The 19,412-nt window shown below is 34.4% G+C and overlaps 1 protein-coding gene across 1 annotated transcript in view; it reads left to right on the top strand.

The window, feature by feature from the left end:
• The window catches only part of TSGA10 (testis specific 10), a 108,508-nt gene that overhangs the window by 20,608 nt on the left and 68,488 nt on the right, over positions 1-19,412 (top strand). Inside the window, exons 3-6 of the mRNA XM_081265374.1 lie at positions 7,039-7,254; positions 12,893-12,958; positions 14,301-14,424; positions 14,779-14,934. Coding sequence (XP_081121500.1) covers positions 14,374-14,424; positions 14,779-14,934 — 207 coding nt within the window. The 5' untranslated portion in view covers positions 7,039-7,254; positions 12,893-12,958; positions 14,301-14,373. The remainder of the gene's footprint in view (positions 1-7,038; positions 7,255-12,892; positions 12,959-14,300; positions 14,425-14,778; positions 14,935-19,412) is intronic.

The following is a 19,412-nucleotide window of genomic DNA, read 5'->3' as shown; positions in this document are numbered from 1 at the left end:
TGAAACTGAAAATCAATGATAAAATAAGGAAGGAAAAATCCTACATCACATGGAAAATGAACAATATGTTATTGAATGATCAATGGGTTACAGAAGACATAAAGGAGGAAATCAAAAAATTCTTAGAGATAAATGAAAATACAGACACAACATATCAGAATCTATGGGACACAATGAAAGCAGTTTTAAGAGGAAAATTCATCGCCTGGTGGTCATTCCTCAAAAAAAGAAAAAACCAACAAATAAATGAGCTCACACTTCATCTGAAAGCCCTAGAAAAGGAAGAGCAAAACAACAGCAAATGTAGCAGAAGGCAAGAAATAATTAAAATCAGAGCGGAAATCAATGAAATTGAAACAAAAGGAACTATTGAAAAAATTAACAAAACTAAAAGTTGATTCTTCGAAAAAATAAATAAGATCGACAGACCTTTAGCCATGCTAATGAAAAGAAGAAGAGAGAGAACTCAAATTACTAACATACGGGATGAAAAAGGCAATATCACAACAGATGCTACAGAAATACAGAAGACAATTAGAAATTATTTTGAAAACGTATATTCCAATAAAACAGAAGATAGTGAAGACATCGATAAATTTCTTAAGTCATATGATTTGCACAGACTGAGTCAGGAGGATACACACAATTTAAACAGACCAATATCAATGGATGAAATTGAAGAAGCCATCAAAAGACTACCAACCAAGAAAAGCCCAGGACCGGATGGGTATACAGCGGAGTTTTACAAAACCTTTAAAGAAGAATTAAAACCAATACTTTTCAAGTTATTTCAGGAAATAGAAAAAGAGGGAGCTCTTCCAAATTCATTCTATGAGGCCAACATCACCCTGATTCCGAAACCAGACAAAGACACCTCAAAGAAAGAAAACTACAGACCAATATCTCTAATGAACCTAGATGCAAAAATCCTCAATAAAATTCTGGCGAATCGAATACAAAAACATATCAAAAAAATTGTGCACCATGATCAAGTAGGATTCATCCCTGGGATGCAAGGATGGTTCAATATACGGAAATCAATAAATGTTATTCACCACATCAATAGACTTAAAGATAAGAACCATATGATCATCTCGATAGACGCAGAGAAAGCATTTGACAAAGTACAGCATCCCTTTATGTTCAAAACATTAGAAAAACTAGGGATAACAGGAACTTACCTCGACATTGTAAAAGCTATCTATGCTAAGCCTCAGGCTAGCATCATTCTGAATGGAGAAAAATTGAAGGCATTCCCTCTAAAATCTGGAACAAGACAGGGATGCCCTCTATCACCACTTCTATTCAATATAGTTCTCGAAACACTGGCCAGAGCAATTAGACGAAAGAAATTAAAGGCATAAAAATAGGAAAAGAAGAACTTAAATTATCACTATTTGCAGATGACATGATTCTATACCTAGAAGACCCAAAAGGGTCTACAAAGAAACTACTAGAACTAATAAATGAATTCAGCAAAGTGGCAGGATATAAAATCAACACGCATAAATCAAAGGCATTTCTGTATATCAGCGACAAAACTTCTGAAACGGAAATGAGGAAAAACACTCCATTCACAATATCCTCAAAAAAAATAAAATACTTGGGAATCAACCTAACAAAAGAGGTGAAAGATTTATACAATGAAAACTACAGAACCCTAAAGAGAGAAATAGAAGATCTCAGAAGATGGAAAAATATACCTGTTCATGGATAGGCAGAACTAACATTATCAAAATGGCGATATTACCAAAAGTTCTCTATAGGTTTAATGCAATGCCAATCAAAATCCCAACGGCATTTCTTGTAGAAATAGATAAAGCAATCATGAAATTCAGATGGAAAAATAAAAGACCCAGAATAGCAAAAGCAATTCTAAACAGGAAGTGTGAATCAGGCGGTATAGCGATACCAGATTTCAAACTATATTACAGAGCAATAGTGACAATAACAGCATGGTACTGGTACCAAAACAGGCGGGTGGACCAATGGTATAGAATAGAGGACACAGAGACTAATCCACAAAGTTACAACTATCTTATATTTGATAAAGGGGCTAAAAGCATGCAATGGAGGAAGGATAGCATCTTCAACAAATGGTGTTGGGAAAACTGGAAATCCATATGCAACAAAATGAAACTGAATCCCTTTCTCTCGCCATGCACAAAAGTTAACTCAAAATGGATCAAGGAGCTTGATATCAAATCAGAGACTCTGCGTCTGATAGAAGAAAAAGTTGGCTCCGATCTACATATTGTGGGGTCGGGCTCCAAATTCCTTAATAGGACACCCATAGCACAAGAGTTAATAACAAGAATCAACAAATGGGACTTACTTAAACTAGAAAGTTTTTTCTCAGCAAGAGAAACAATAAGAGAGGTAAATAGGGAGCCTACATCCTGGGAACAAATTTTTACTCCTCACACTTCAGATAGAGCCCTAATATCCAGAGTATACGAAGAACTCAAAAAATTAGACAATAAGATAACAAATAACCCAATCAACAAATGGGCCAAAGACCTGAACAGACACTTCTCAGAGGAGGATATACAATCAATCAACAAGTACATGAAAAAATGCTCACCATCTCTAGCAGTCAGAGAAATGCAAATCAAAACCACCCTAAGATACCATCTCACTCCAGTAAGATTGGGAGCCACTATGAAGTCAAACAACAACAAGTGCTGGCGAGGATGTGGAGAAAAGGGTACACTTGTACATTGCTGGTGGGACTGCAAATTGGTGCTGCCAATTTGGAAAGCAGTTTGGAGATTCCTGGGAAAGCTGGGAATGGAACCACCATTTGACCCTGCTATTGCCTTTCTCGGACTATTCCCTGAAGACCTTAAAAGAGCATGCTACAGGGATACTGCCACATCCATGTTCATAGCAGCACAGTTCACAATAGCTAGACTGTGGAACCAACCCAGATGCCCTTCAATAGATGAATGGATAAAAAAAATGTGGTATCTATACACAATGGAGTACTATGCAAAAATAAAAAAATGACAAAATCATAGAATTTGCAGGGAAATGGATGGCACTAGAGCAGATTATGCTTAGTGAAGCTAGCCAATCCCTAAAAAACAAATACCAAATGTCTTCTTTGATATAATGAGAGCAACTATGAACAGAGCAGGGAGGAAGAGCAGGAAGAAAAGATTAACATTAAACGGAGACATGAGATGGGAGGGAAAGGGAGAGAAAAGGGAAATTGCATGGAAATGAAGGGAGAACCTCATTGTTATACAAAATTACATATAAGAGGTTGTGAGGAGAATGGGAAAATAAACAAGGAGAGAATGAATTACAGTAGATGGGGTAGAGAGAGAAGATGGGAGGGGAGGGGAGGGGGGATAGTAGGGGATAGGAAAGGTAGCAGAATACAACAATTACTAATAGGGCATTATGTAAAATTGTGGATGTGTAACCGACGTGATTCTGCAATCTGCATTTGGGGTAAAATTGGGGGTTCATAACCCACTTCAATCTAATGTATGAAATATGATATGTCAAGAGCTTTGTAATGTTGTGAACAACCAATAAAAAAAAAAAAAAGATTTTTATTTTGGTTTTTGAGACAATCTTACTATGTTGCTGAGGTTGGTTTTGCACTCCTTTGCTCAAGCTATCCATCTGCTTCAGCCTTCCACAATTTTGGGACCATAGGTATACACTACCACACACAGCTTTAAAAAAATTTTTGTATAAAAGTACTGTTGAGGTTATGTAGTCTTTCAGAAATTTTATTTGAACTTTCAGAACAACCCTGCAAATTGCAGGGATCCTGTCCATTTAACAGATGAAGCTGAAGAGGCTCCTATTTATTTTTCTCTGAAGTCAGATGCATCCCTTAGGTTCATTAAAATATGGTAAATTGCTCAAGGTTACATGAGTGAAAACAGAGAATTTCATTCTTAATTGCCAAAGTCCACATCCTTCCTACTACTATATGCTGCCTCTTCTGAAGTGCTTGTGTCTTGAAAGGGCCTCACGCATGCTAGACGAATACTCTACCACTGAACTACACCTCCAGCCTTCATTTGTTTATTGATAATTTATTTGTTTTATTTACTCATTTAACAATCATTTAAGGATTATGTTTGAAACACATAATGTATGATACAGAAATGAATGATGGAATCCTTTATGTTGCTTAGAATTTAGTGGAAGGGACAGGGAAATAAATGATTTTGATACATCTTATAAAATACTGAGATAAAGCTGAATGAGAGGCCTCATTGGAGCATCTATGGAAAAGGAGAAGCATTTAACCTCTGCTGGTGTAGTGGGAGGTTAACCATATATTTTGCATATCCTTCTTGCTGAGAAATGTAGCATAGTTGACAGCACACAGAGAAAATTCATGTAGATAGATAAATTGAAATTTGTTTACCCCACATCCTATGAAAAAATAACAAAAACTGATGATGAAAATAGTGGAGATAATATAGATAGGAGAAAATAATGAAACAGTAAAAGCTTGAATTGAGAACTATGAATAGACTTCTGCACATGGATTCTGTACAAATTTTGCTTCAGGTGGGCTATAGATTTGGCTTTGAAGTTCTGTGAGGCAAAGACAAACAAGGAAATATTAATTAAATAGTCCATAGATATTAGGGACTCCAAAAGAGGAATATATTTTCCTGAAATTGAGGACTAAGTGGAGTTTTTTCCTGAGAATTCTCCTAAAGAGTATTCTGTGATATATAGTGGGTAACATTTCAGTTACTTCCCTAAAATATATTTTAAAGTGAGTTCAGTGAGATTATTTCTTATAGTGTATCTGGAGTTTCACTATATATATGTTGGAGATGTTGGGAAGTTTGAGCTGGACAGGTGAGTAGGGCTGGGGTTTTAAATGGCATTTTTGTTTTGCTCTCAGTGTGATTAGTCATCATAAGGTTACAGTAGTGACTCCAAAATTGTGTTTTCAAAGAATTTTTATTATATGGTAGCAGGCCATAAGAGAAGAGAATAGGTGGCTCAGGCACAGGCCAGCTGTGATAAGAGTTTGAACTAAGTAAACAGAGCCTTTTTTCTTTATTTTCCCTTCTTATTTAGAAATTCTTAAATTTTTTTTTGTTTCACATTTTTGATAATTTAAACTCTTTACCTCAAAATCTCATAAAGTAGTGTGCCTTACAAAATGCCAAAGCAAGGGTTGGGGTAAAAGAATGACTTTTTATGCTTCTTGGTGTGTATTAGTGGGGTGAAATAGTTGATACAAGGATATATCATTAAAAATAATTCATGACCTGGAGGATATTCTTGATATATAGTGACAAATTGCAAATTTTACATTTTTAAAGTAAACTTTGTTGTTTAGGATCTGAAAGAAGATCTCTCTCTACTTATTTGAGAAGGTTAAGGTTAGGGCAAGACTAATGTTAGAATTAAGAGACTGGAGATTTAACAATGTTAGATACTCCTCAAAGACAGACTGTTTCTTCTGATTTGTTTGTTTTTGTGTTTTTACATCTTCTACAGGACACCAACTCTGTCTTGAAAATAGTAGGTGCTCAATAATTGACTGTTAAAGAGCTGGGTGCAGTGGCACATGCCTATAATTCCATCTACTTGGGAGGCTGAGGCAGGAGGATCACAAGTTCGAGATGAGCCTGGCAATTTAGCAAGAAAGATCCTGTCCCAAAATAAAAATATAAAAAGGCGGGCATGGGGGCTGGGGTTGTGGCTCAGCAGTAGAGCGCTCACCTAGTACGTGCGAGGCCCTGGGTTCGATCCTCAGCACCACATAAAAGTAAATAAATAAAATAAAGATATTGTGTACAACCAAAAAATAAATATTAAAAAAAAAGGTGGTCATATAGTTCAGTGGTAGGATGCTTGACTAAGCATGGGAGAGTCCCTAGATTCAATCGGCAGTACCTCAGGGGAAAAAAATTGTTAAATATGCAAGGGACAAATACTTTGGAAAAGTATTTGTGCCACTATTTTGTCTCATAGATGTTTCTGTTATTGTACTTAACATATTTCCTTCAGTAAACAAAAATTCTGAGGGAAGGCATCTAATCTATTTTAGTATTTTTGGAATAGATGGCATAATTTCTGATATAATTGTTCAGTGGGTCTAATATGTTTTTTTTTTCCTTTAAAGGCATTTGGATACCTTCGTGATAGAAAAGCCCCTTTTCTTCGCCATTGATGGTTTGATAGTGGGCTGGGAAGGAAAGCTGTGGTCCTCTATAGTAGTCAGCAAACACTTGATTGATTTGGTATTTAGCTTAGTCAAGTAAGTTACTATGTTCAAAAGGACTTTTCTAAAAAGTTAACATATTTTGATAACAGTAACTAGAAATTTAATTCCAAAGAACTTTTTTTTTTTAATATTTATTTTTTTAGTTCTCGGCGGACACAACATCTTTGTTGGTATGTGGTGCTGAGGATCGAACCCGGGCCGCACGCATGCCAGGCAAGCGCGCTACCGCTTGAGCCACATCCCCAGCCCCCAAAGAACTCTTAATGATATTTATTTACATTAGTTTTAAGACTGTGGTTTCTTTATTATACGTTTAAATAATTGGCTCTTTTTTTGAGTGGTTTGTTAAACATGAATCCTGTTCAAGTCCTTTCTTTAATGAACTGGAAGTTGTCTTAAAAGACTTAGGTTAGGGCTGGGAATGTAGGTCACTGGTAGGCATGCACAAGGCCCTGGGTTCTAGCCCTAGGACTGTAAAAATAGTAAATAAATACAAAGATAAGAAAAAGATATAGCTTACATTTTTAAAAAAATTTGGTCTGAAGATGTGACTGTTAAAACCCTTGCCTAGCATGCATGAGGGCCCTGGGTTTGATCTCCAGCATTACAATAAATAAATGGCTAAAATTTTTAAAATTTTCACTTAATACTTTTTTCAAGTAGGTAATATATTTGTATGATACAAAGAGTTATACAGTTAAATCTCTTTATCCAGGAAGCAAATCTCCCTTTCTGATTACACTCACCTAGTTTCTATCCTCAGAAGGAAGCTAAATAAAATTTTAATGTGATTATTTTCTTTCTAATTATAACAGATTGAAGACCTCAAACAGACAAATCATGGCTTGGAAGAATGCGTTAGGAAACTCTTGCATAGTAAGGAAGTGGTAAGCAGTCAAGTAAATGATTTAACCAACCACAATGAGCATCTTTGTAAAGAATTGATTAAAATTGACCAACTAGCAGAGCAACTAGAAAAAGAGAAAAAATTAGTGGTGGATACTGCCGATAAGGAACTTGAAGGAGCAAAGGTACTACTAGATTTACCACGGTTGGGGTCTTAATTCTATTTTAGACATGTAATTATTAAATATAATGGAAAAAATGACATTCTCATATTAATTGGAGGCTTTTTAGATTTGACGTTATATTTAAATATCTATACAAAGGGCTAAATTATGTTTCTCACATTTTATTTAAAAATTTTTTGCTCAAGAAGTTTTCTAAGTAATATGCAGTCATTATAACAATTTCAAAACCACAGGAACAGGATGTTGGAAATAGACTGTTGCTCTCCCTCCCCAATCCTTTTCTCTGCAGAAAAATCCACAAAGAGGTAGATCTATTTACTTACATCTGTTCATTTTCATGTACATTTATTTCATATTTAATGAAGGGATTTTACTCAAATTTAAATTTCTCTGCAATTAAACTTACTAATTCATTCTTTGTTGACTTCTGAGTTGTCGCTTTGGTTTAGGGAATTCCCGTCATCCCAAGAACTACAAAAAAGTTCTCTAAAGTTTTAATCCTTTTTATGGTCTTTTAAAAAATTTAGTGTTTCTTGAATTTCATTTTGTTCTAGTAAGCTGTATTGGTTTTTTCTTTCCCCAATGATATGAAGTACCATTTTTTAAACAGTTTTTTTAATATTTACTTTTAGTTATAGTTTATTTTACTTTATGTGGTGCTGAGGATCGAACCTAGTGTCTCACACGTGCTAGATGAGCGCTCTGCCTCTGAGCCACAACCCCAGCCCTAAAGTACCAGTTTTTTTTAAAAAAATTTTAGTTGTAGATGGAAACAATACCTTTATTTTATTTTTATATTTGTATGTAGTGTTGAGAAACAGTGCCTTACATGTGTTAGGCAAATGCTCTACCATTGAGGTACTAGCCCAGCCCTAAAGTCATTTTAAATAGTACATCCTATGTCTGTGGATATATTTCTGGACTATGTGGCCTCTTTGATTAATTTTCCTTTTCTGTGCCAGTACCATATAATTTTAGTTATGGTAGCTTTATGGCATTTTGTTAAACATTATATTTCTCAATTGAATTTTAGTACTCTGCCATAAAATTTAGAAACCAGGGATTTAAGCATAATTATAAAATGAAGACAGTTTCATTTCTCTTGCTGCCTAATTGCTTAGATGCAAGACACAACCTATTGAACTTTTAAATGATAAATGTGATATTGTGCTTATCTGGATTTTATTTATCACCAAATTTGTAAATTGTGTATGTAATGACATAATTGTTAATATATGTTGTTCCTTAATATCATTTTAACATACCAAGAGTCTGTAGCATACAATGAAGCATATAATTTATAAATGAGCAGACTGAACATATTAATATGGTGTTAGTTGCTATAGTAATTTGAAATATATAAACCTGGTTGATGAACTCTAGGCTTGTGAGTTTTTGTGCAGTAATCTTTCTTTCCTAGACTGTGTAAAAGATAAGACTAAATCAATGAAAAGTCTAATAGTGGGCTATTTAAATACTAAAAGTTTATTACTTTAATGTAAGGACACACTCACCTCTGTCAGAGTCTTGCCTGAAGAAGTCCTAGAAGGACTACTTAAAAGAGTAGATAAGAATGGTTTGTCTTCAAGTTGTGAATAATTTACCTTCTAATGGATGCTGCTAACATATTTGAAGGACATTTAAAAGTAGTTTGTATATTTTAGCATTTCTCAATAATAAGCCTTTAGTTTGCCTGTTACTTTATTTAAGAATAGTTATCCTTCATTCACAGTTTAATGGTAAATTTGAGTTCAGTCTTTCTATAATTATAAAAATTACCAAATTGAGGTTTTATTGTTTTCCTCCTTTAAATTAAAAATAAACTGCACTATTTCCAAAACTGAGAGAAGCCTAGATTGGCTGAATTCCCACAACGAGAGTGCCCTTTTTAGATGTCATCAGTTTAAAGGGTTATTTAGGGTCAGTATTCTTCAGAGAGGGCAAGAACTGTGTCAGGCTGAATTCTCTGCTTTCAAAAGGAAAAACATCTAAAATATAAGAAATATGGAAAACATCTAAAATATAAGAGCTAGGATTTCCTTAAAATATTAAATTCATGAATGGAAATTTTGCCTGGCTCAGACAAGAGTATTTCTGGAATGTTGGATGCGTTTGAGAATTGGAAAGCTATCTGAACTTTCAAGGAAGATCTGGGCAGCAGTTTTGGAGATAGTATTGTTGATTCAGGGAAGATGTAGGAAATTTTAATAGAGGACAAAATGGAAAGAGATGCTTTGAATTGGTAGAATGCCCTGAATTGAGGAACCCTCCAGCTTCAGTAAATCAGTGTCGCAGATAGAATGGGGATTAGGAGATGCATGTCCAACATTGGGGATATGAATATCAAGTGTGTTGTCACCATTCCCACGTCATTGGGTGTGCTATTTAGGTGTATAATCATTGGACATAGATTCCTTGCATAATATATGGACAGAACTTGAAACGAAAATTTTTAATTTGCTGACAAAGAGTGTTTGGGCTCCTATAGCATTGGAGATTTTGCTATAAGTACTAGGAAGTAGGGTCTGAGGCTAAAGCTGCTGTTAGTTTGTCTGGAATTGAGATAGTATTAAATTTATTTACTGGGAAGAGTTTACTTTTAGTCATATTTTTAAAGGTCAACAGAGTTAACATGTTTTGAGTATTATATTAGTTATTGCTCTGTAACAAATTATTCCTAAACCTTAATGGTTTCAAACAGCAAACATTTATATTTTAGGTTCCATGAACCAGGAATTCAAGAGTGGCTTACCTGGGTGGTTCTGGTTCACAGTTTCTCAGGAAATTGTCAAGACAGTGGCAGGATGTGGTCTTGGCTTGACTATTCTTGAAGAATTAGCTTCTAAGATGGCTTATTTATTAGATGGTTATTGGCTGTTGGCAGGAGGCCTCTGATTGTTGCTAAGTGAACATCTCCCTAGGGTTGCCTGACATGTTCTGTATGGCAGTTGCCCACCCCTTCCCTAGCCAGTGATCCAAGAGAGATAGTGCCACATCTAGTGTGGTGTGCTGACTCCAACTTTTGCTAGTATACTGTGTAATTTATTCATTAGTGTTTTTTTTTTTTTTTTGAGTTGTTTATCCCAGCTAGAATGTTGCCCCAAGGCAGGGAATCTTCACTTTTTTTTTTTTTTAATGTTAAGTGCCTAGAACAGATACATGAGTGCTTATTGTATATTTTTTGAGTGACACAGTTACTATCTGACATATATTTTGACTGTAGTCTTTTTCTTTCTTTTATTTTAGCCCTGGGGATTGAATCCAGCAGCGCTTTACCACTAAACTATATCCCCAGCCCTTTTTATTTTTTATTTTGACATAGGGCCTTGATAAGTTGCCCAGGCTAACCTTGAAGGGATTCTTTTGTCTTAGCCTTCCAAGTAGCTGGGTTACAGTCATGTGTCACTGTGCTCAGCTTGTTTTTTTCTTTTTGGCTAGAGTATAAACTCTACAAGGGCAGAGATTTTTGTTTGTTTTATTCAGTACATATCACAGTATTATGCATTTAGTAGACAATAATTGAATAATTGTCAAATAAGTAAAATCACTGGGTTATCATTTTTTCATTTGGGCCAGTTATAATTTTATTTTTCAGAGTAGAGTCAACATTTTTAATCATTATAATACAAGTATGGGCTTGGACTGTGGCTTAGCAGTACAGTGCTTACCTAGGATGGGTGATGCCTTGGGTAGCACTGCAAAAACAAAAATGACGAGTAGTACATGTTTTTTATAAGAATTTAAGTCCACATACAAAAGTATAATGAAGATAATAACATCTGCTCTAGTCACACCTTGTTAGGCATAGATATAATCTGTTTTCTTTTGTTTCTATGTTATTGGTTATATCTTATCCTGTCTTATCTATATTTAGGATGTATGTGTATAAATTTATTTTTTATGGAAAAATGTCCTATTAGATATTCTGTTTTGTTGATTTTTTTTTATACTTAATTTAGAATGGGAATTTTTACACATTATTTTTACTAGACTCATGTCTTTTTATTGTCTATGTAGTAATATAAATCAAAACATTAGAAATTATCCATTCAAAACTATTCATAAGCTTATCCAAACTCTAAGCTCCAAAAAATAGGATCTCTTAATATTTCATAAATTTAAATCTGACTGTCAGACTTCCAGAAATTTTAGAAGAGAACTTTTCTTTGATATAAAGAGGCTGATTCATAGTGAGATAGGGAGAAGGGAGCATGGGAAGAACAAACAAACTCTAGATAGGGCAGAGGGTGGGAGGGGAAGAGAGAGGGGGCATGGGGTTATTAATGATGGTGGAATGTGATGATCCTTATTATCCAAAGTACAGGTATGAAGACACAAATTGGTGTGAATACACTGTGTATACAACCAGATATATGAAAAATTGTGCTCTATATGTGTAATAAATATTATAATGCATTCTGCTGTCATATATAAATAATAAAATAAAGTGGAAATGCTTAAAAAATTTAATGAAGAGGGCTGGGGTTGTGGCTCAGTGATAGCATACTTGCCTGGTATGGGTGAGGCACTGGGTTCATTCTCAGCACTGCACATAAATAAATAAAATAAAGGTCCATCAAAAAATGATTAGAGAGCAATAGTTTCAGAAAATTGAAATCTAAAATATAGGGAGTATGTGAGTGAGCTTTTTGTTGTTCACAATATATTTGAGAAAATAAATTTAAAAGGAGGAATTGTTAATTTTGGCTTAAAGTTTCAGAGATTTCATTCCATGGTTATTTGACCTGTTGCTTTTGGACCTATTGTGAGGTAGCATATTCATGGCAGAAGTTCGTGGCAGAGGAAAACTTCTCATCTCATGACAACCAGGAAGCGAAAAGAGAGAGGAAAGGGCCAGGATCCTTACATATACTTCAGCAGCATGCCCCAGTGACCCCACTTCCCTGCACCAGGCCTTAACTCCTGAAATTCCCACCACCACATCCCAATAGCACCATTAGCTGGGGAATAAGCCTTCAACACATGAGTCTTTGAGGAAATTTAAGGTCCAAATCATAAGAGCAGGCAAGATTAGGACACATGGGGAAGTTGATGAATTGAAAAATATGTTCATTAAACTAATAGGCTAACTTTCAGCAGAGAGCCTTATTGCCTTACATAAAAACTTGGTCATTCTCCTTTACGAACATATAGTGTAGACATATGCTACATATATGACTATAGGTGGCAGTGCTTTAAGACTTGGTAGGTTCAGTGTCGCAGGAGCGATACAAAATCTCTTAAGTGGATTGAATTGAACTAAGCTATTTAAAGTAGTTTTGAGGAGAAGGCAGACTCTTCTAAATGGTATAATTTGAGGAAACTTTTTTCCTAATCATTCTTTATAGGCTTCTTATTTAGAATTATAACTAGTAATAACATTTTGTTCTGGTTCATAGGGAGTAATTTGGTAAAATATAACCCATTATTATTTTATATAAAACATTAGGTGATTTAAAGGAACTCTTTGTTTTATCCTAGGTTCTTTTACCATTAAAGGTTGGTAAATACAGGGGTGGGTTACCTTTTTTTAAAAAAAATTCACTGTTTTTAAGTGAATTCCTGTTTTTGTTTTTGATGCTCTTCCTAATTAAATCAGCTTAAGTATCTTTAACATGAATTATTTCTAATTTTACAGATTGAACTCATTTGCCAGCAAAATAATATAATAGTATTAGAAGATACAATAAAAAGGCTTAGATCTGTAAGTACACTTTTTGAAAATATATGTAAGGAATCATTTTATCCAGTTAAGTAACCTACAAAAATAATTGTATATACATCATACCTTTTGTAAGCAGTAAGAATTTTATTTTTCAAAAGTCAGCACCCCAGGCTGGGGTTGTGGCTCAGCCATAGAGCATTCGCCTAGCATGTGTGAGGCGCTGGGTTTGATCCTTAGTACCACATAAAAATAAATACATAAAATTAAGGTATTGTGTCCAACTACAACTAAAACAAATATTAAAAAAAAAAAAATCGGCACCTGCTACTGGGCCACAGCAGTATCTCCATTTGAAAGAGCGATGCTTTTCATTGCTCCATTTCATCACTACTTTCTTTCTTAGAACAACTTTTGGTTGGTTTTTACTAATGACTTTTACTATTTTTAAATGTTAAATAATAAAATATAAGATGAACATATTAAATTTTTTTATTGCCTTTGGTATTATTTTTAAACCATAAATTGTTTCATTTCTTTTATTTTTTTTTAGTACTGGGAATTGAACCCAGGGGGCACTCAACCACTAAGCCACATCCCCAGCCCTATTTTATATTTTATTTAGAGACAGGGTCTCACTGAGTTGCTTAGTGCCTTGCTTTTGTTGAGGCTGTCTTTGAATTCTCGATCCTCTTGCCTGGGATTAAGGCGTGCGCCTGGCCATAAATTGTTATGTTTGATTTATATGACAACATGAAATGAAAATTGCTCTGTTTAAATATTTTAATCTTATCCTTTAAAACATTTTAAAAACTTTATAAAATGTTTGTAACTTTTTCCCAAGAAAGTATTGATAAAAAAAGGTAAAAATATTGTAAATGTTTCTAAATGTATTAAAGTAAATCAGAATTCATGGAAGTGCATTTGAAAGTATGTAATATTCAGCATCCACTCAGTTTATTCATTCATTGAACAATTATTGAACAAACTGACCAATGTGTTAAGAGTAGCATGTAAAGTTTTTTTTAGAAGCAAATTAATTTTATTTCTAAGACTTATATTAGGTTTTGGATATTCTTGGTATTTCTGCCTTTTTTGTTACCATCTTTTCTTCAAAATTAGGAGTATTTTTTTAGTCAAATAAAAATATAGCACATCCAGTAATGGTGAAAAAGAAAACTATCTAATTGCATTTTTAAACCTATTGATGAATAGTGTTTTAAATGTTCAGTTTTTAAAATACCAAATTTAATATTTTTAAGGATCTATTTGTTTTCCTTTAGAAAAGTATGCTATAGTTTAGCTTTAAATAATTACCTAATTTTTTCCTCCTTGGCAAGATAATTTTAGAGACTGAAAAAGCACAAAATAAATCTCCTTCTAGACTTGATTCCTTTGTAAAGACTTTAGAAGCAGACAGAGATTACTACAAAAGTGAAGCTCAGAATTTGAGAAAAATGCTCAGAAGTAGATCTAAAAGTCCAAGACGCCTGTCTCCATCTTCTCGAGTAAGTTAGAAACTTATAAATATTTTGAAGTTTGTTGCTCAAACACTGACTGTTATTCTTTGATTTACCTAATCTGGGAATACTTTGTTTTGATTTGGCATGAATTATTGTATCACAAAGATTGGGAAAAAAAGGTTTCTTTGAAGGCAGAGTGGACAACAATACTGGTTTTTTATTTATTGGTGGTTAGGAGGTAATTAGACAAATTTGGAGCAATTTGGGATGAAACTGTTGTAAAAGGGAGGTGACTTTTGTTATTTATTCTTCACTATTTCATTGAATAGAGATTGTGTTTGTATAATAGAGATTAGTACCGTATGTGAAAGAAGAACTTCACATTCTGTATAATTGTAGGGTGCAAACTGTGATGTAGAGCTTTTGAAGACAACAAGAGATCGTGAAGAACTTAAATGCATGCTGGAAAAATATGAGCGTCATTTGGCAGAAATTCAGGGTAATGTCAAGGTTCTTACATCTGAGAGAGACAAGACCTTCCTTCTTTATGAACAGGTAAACTTATTTATAAATAAGCAAATTTTATAAGTAACAACATGTGCTTTTAGAGGTATATAATTTTTTAAGTTCTATGAAGTACTTAAACCTATCAATCAAATTAATTTAACCAGTATTTGGGAATTATGTTTGTTCTTAAGATATTCCTAATGAACGGTAACATATTTCTAGTTTTATATGAGTACTCACATATACTTATACCCTCTAAAAGATTGTACACATGTGTAAAAATAGTCTGATTTTTGGATTAAGAAATGAGGCTAGGGGTTGGGATATAGCTCAGAGATAAAAAAAAAAAAAAAACTTGCCTAGTATGCATGAGGCCTGAGTGTTGAATCCCAAGCACCACAAAAATTAAAAAAAAAAAAAAAGAAAGAAAAGAAAATGAGGAAAATGTATAATGATAGGATTTGGTGAGTTCAGGTAAAAAGATCAGGATTTGAGTGTTAAATACTAACATTTTATTTTGGGAACTGCTGTATAATTTACTTAATTTCAGAGAGTAAAATCACATTGTAGTTTATCTCTGACTTGTTGCTTAAAAATGCATAGCTTTTGTGAATCAGATGGCTTTTTTAACCCCAAACTGTTAAATCTCATGAATCACAACATAATTTCTGTTAGTTACTATGTGCAGAGTTCTAGGGTTACTACTCTAAAGGATAGAAAAAATTTTTTGCTATAAGCCTGCACTGTAATCAGGGAGATAAAAGTATATAGTGTTTATTTTTGTTGTTGTTACTATAGGGTAAGTGGTTTGGACGATGTTTTAAGGAATAAAAGAAGTAAGCATTTTTAGTTAGGTGATCAAGAAAATCTTTGTAAGATGTGGAATTTCAACCCTGGAGAATGAATGGGGCTTCTATTATCCTGAAAGGGGCAAGGAGGAACACCCAGCCTAAAAGAATGGTATGAGGCAAACGATAAAGTAAATCAACAGATAACTAGGTCAGCTTAAGACTAGAGCAGATTGTATTTGTTAGTGAAGTAAGAGACATTGAGACTTGGAAGGAATATTGAACTAGAGCAGGAGTCTGGAAACTTTCTGAAAGGCCCAAATAGTAAATATCTTCAGCTTTTCAAGCCCTGTGGTCTCTATTGCAGCTGTTCAACTCTGTTGTAGGTGAAAACAGCTGTAGATGATACATACATGAATAAATTGAAATTATAATAAAACTTTACGGACACAGAAATTTGAATTTCACATTATTTTTACCTGTTATGAAAAATTATTCTTTTGCTCCCCAGCCATTTATTTATTTTATTTTTTATTTTTTTTATTGTTGGTTATTCAAAACATTACATAGTTCTTGATATATCATATTTCACACTTTGAACCAGCCATTTATTTAAACATGTAAAAAAATTCTTGGAAATAACAAATGGCCAATGAATATATATGAAAGAAAGTTTAACATCTTTAGCTATCAGGGAAATGCAAATCAAAACTACATTGAGATTTTATTTCACTTCAGTTAGTATGGCAGTCATAAAGAATACAAATAGTAAAAAATGGCAAGTATGTGGAGGGGGGGAAAGGAACACTTATATGCTGCCCTTGACCCATGTGGGCAGCTGAATTTAAGGTCGCTCATGTGAATTTCCAGAGAAACCAGATAAAACACAGATACACTTTACCTTTAAACAAGCTTCAGGAGGGCTTCTCCACTATCAGCCTCAGGATCCCCAAATGGGAGAGCAAGAGAAAGTCATGAGAGGCTGCGGAGAGAGCAAGCACATTCGGAAATGAACTTTTATTGGGGGTACCCTATTCTTAGAAAGTTCCATCCAAAAAAGGCCAGAAGGGGCAGGGTTATAAGGGACAGGTGAGTATAATTCAACCCAAGGGGCATTGCCTATATCTGAAGACATGCCCTCAACTTTCTGGACCGGAACAATGTCCAGGTCACTACAGAATATAGTGACTGGTCAAAACCTTTCACTTTAGGATGGAAGGCACGAATCATTCAGAGTGGTTCCTCACACTTATACATTGATGACAGGATTGTAAATTAGCACAACCACATGGAAGTCAGTATGGCAGTTCCTCAAAAGACTAGGAATGGAATTACCATATGACCCAACTGTACAACTTCCCCTTATCTATTCAGTAGAATTGAAGTAAGCTTACTATAGCAATACATGCATACCTATGTTTATAGCCACACAATTCACAATAGCCAAGTTATAGAACCAGGATAGGTGTCTATCAACAGATGAATGGGTAAAGAAAATGAGGTATATATGTCTTTTTTAGGAAAATGGATGGAACTTGAGATTATTCTGTTAAATAGAGCAAGGGTTGTGTATTTTCTGTCATATGTGTAAGCAAGAGGGAAGAAAAGCGAGAAAGGGGCATTGCTCTTGAAATTAGAAGGGACACTGGTAAAACAGAGGCAGGAGATCAGCGGGAGGAAGGAAGAAAGAAAAAGGAAAACTGGGGAATGAAAGTGACCAAATTATGTTATGTTAATTTACGAGTATTTCATGATGTCTTCCACTATTATGTACTATTATAATGTACCAATAAAACATTAATTAAATAGAAAAAAACATTCCTAGCTTATAGATCTATAAAATCAGGAGGCAGGCTGTATATTTGGCTTTAAACTCTATATAATTTGCTCACTTCTGGACTGTGATGGTAGAGGCTATCCCACAGACCTAATTATGGACTCATACTTCACTTTAAAAGCAGTGTGCAGTTTCTTACTTTTAAAGCAAGAGAAATATGAGCAAAAATCAGTTTTAACCTAGTGGCAACCTTTTATTGTCTTACACATAATCTTTCTGTATTTCTATTTTTATGTAACAATTTGTTTTTTAAGAGAATTAGAGGAGACACACACACACACACACACACACACACACACACACACACACTGTGGACACCTTACAAGACTGTTACAATGTGCATGCACAAGACATTTAAGGACGTAGTGAGGGTGCCATCAGTAGAAATAAATACAGGGACCAATATAAGAGACATGAAGGAAGACTTGACAAGATTTGATTTTAGAGACAGAAACACTATGGTAATATTCACTAAACCAGTATTATGTGTGATTTATGCCGATTTCAAATTTATTCCACAAATGAAAATAATTGAAATTCTTTTTGAATGACAGAATTGTGATAATAGAAGAACTAAGAAAGTCATTGGTGGTTTGAGGAAAATTGTGATTTTGTTGTTAGATGGAGCAAAATCATGGTGATATGATCAGGTAGTTACTGCCATCAGTCAGTAAGAAATATAGGATTGGAGAGGGGAGAGAGCAGGAGCTGATATGTGGCTCTAAAAGTCATCTTCTTAGAGGTAAGTTCTGAGCCTCATGGTAAATGAAGTCTCTAAATGTGAAGGCTCTACACAGCATAGTAAATGAAGTCTCCAAATGTGAAAGCTCTTCTTAGACAGATATCCTCCCACCCCCATAATCTACAAGAGGCAAAGAGGAAACTTTGAAAGATAAAAAGAAGATAGAAAACTAGGGTAGAAGTTGTTACAAGCACAAGGGAGGAAGGAATCTCAAGAGCAAGGTTATTAAAAATAGTGTCAGATGTTGCCAAAATATGAAGAACAGGAACTGAGAAAAGGCCATGAGATTTGGTAAGTTCAGTAGTTGAAATTCTGTAGTACCACAGGGATGGAACACAGGTTATACTGGGGTGAGAGAGTGGTAAGGAACAATTGGCAATGGGTACAGATAGTACTGTGTGTGTGGGGGGGGGGGTAAAAGAGACATGGCCTGGTAAATGGGACAGTCGGATTAAGTGACAGGTTTTCAAGATAAGGGAACCCTTGTACATGATTAAAGGTGGGGGAGACAGACAGTAGAGAGGACACTGTTCAAGTTGAGAGGAAATAATTATAATTCAGTCAGGGAGCTATAAGAAGGCACTTTAGAATATGAAGTCTGGTGTTTCTAAGGAAGACTTAGCTATGGAAATTGGAAAGTAATATATCTTTCTCTGAGACTTGGAGACTAACTGAAAAGATAGTGATCCCAATGAAGAAGAAAGAAGATAAGGAGACTTACACAATGAAATCTCCTCTTCAGGTGTGCAATAGATTTGGGACTGGGAGGTCATGAACAAATGTTCAGAGAGTATTGTGGGCTATTGGGAAGGATTGATGGGCTTTTCTGTCAGTGTAGAAGTAGCCCAGAGATGGAAATGGTATATACACTTGGAGACAGAAACACTATGGCAATATTCACTAAACCAGTATTCTGTGTGATTTATGCCATTTTCAAATTTATTCCACAAAATAGATAAATGGATTATATTAAATATATTTCTTAGCAAAACCTTCTCTGTTGCAATGACTTGGCAAAGACATTATAAAGCAAACTCCTATTTCAATTAATTGACTTGCATTTATTTGTATAAACGTATTTGAAAATAAAAATGGTAACATTTCCTTACTGAACAAATATTAATATAGGCTTGCACTTTAACCAGTTAGGTATAAGCTA

This window comes from Spermophilus citellus (genome assembly GCF_964194105.1).
Source record: "Spermophilus citellus genome assembly, chromosome: 13".
Lineage (NCBI taxonomy): Eukaryota > Metazoa > Chordata > Mammalia > Rodentia > Sciuridae > Spermophilus > Spermophilus citellus.
This window is presented reverse-complemented; position numbering and strand designations above follow the sequence as displayed.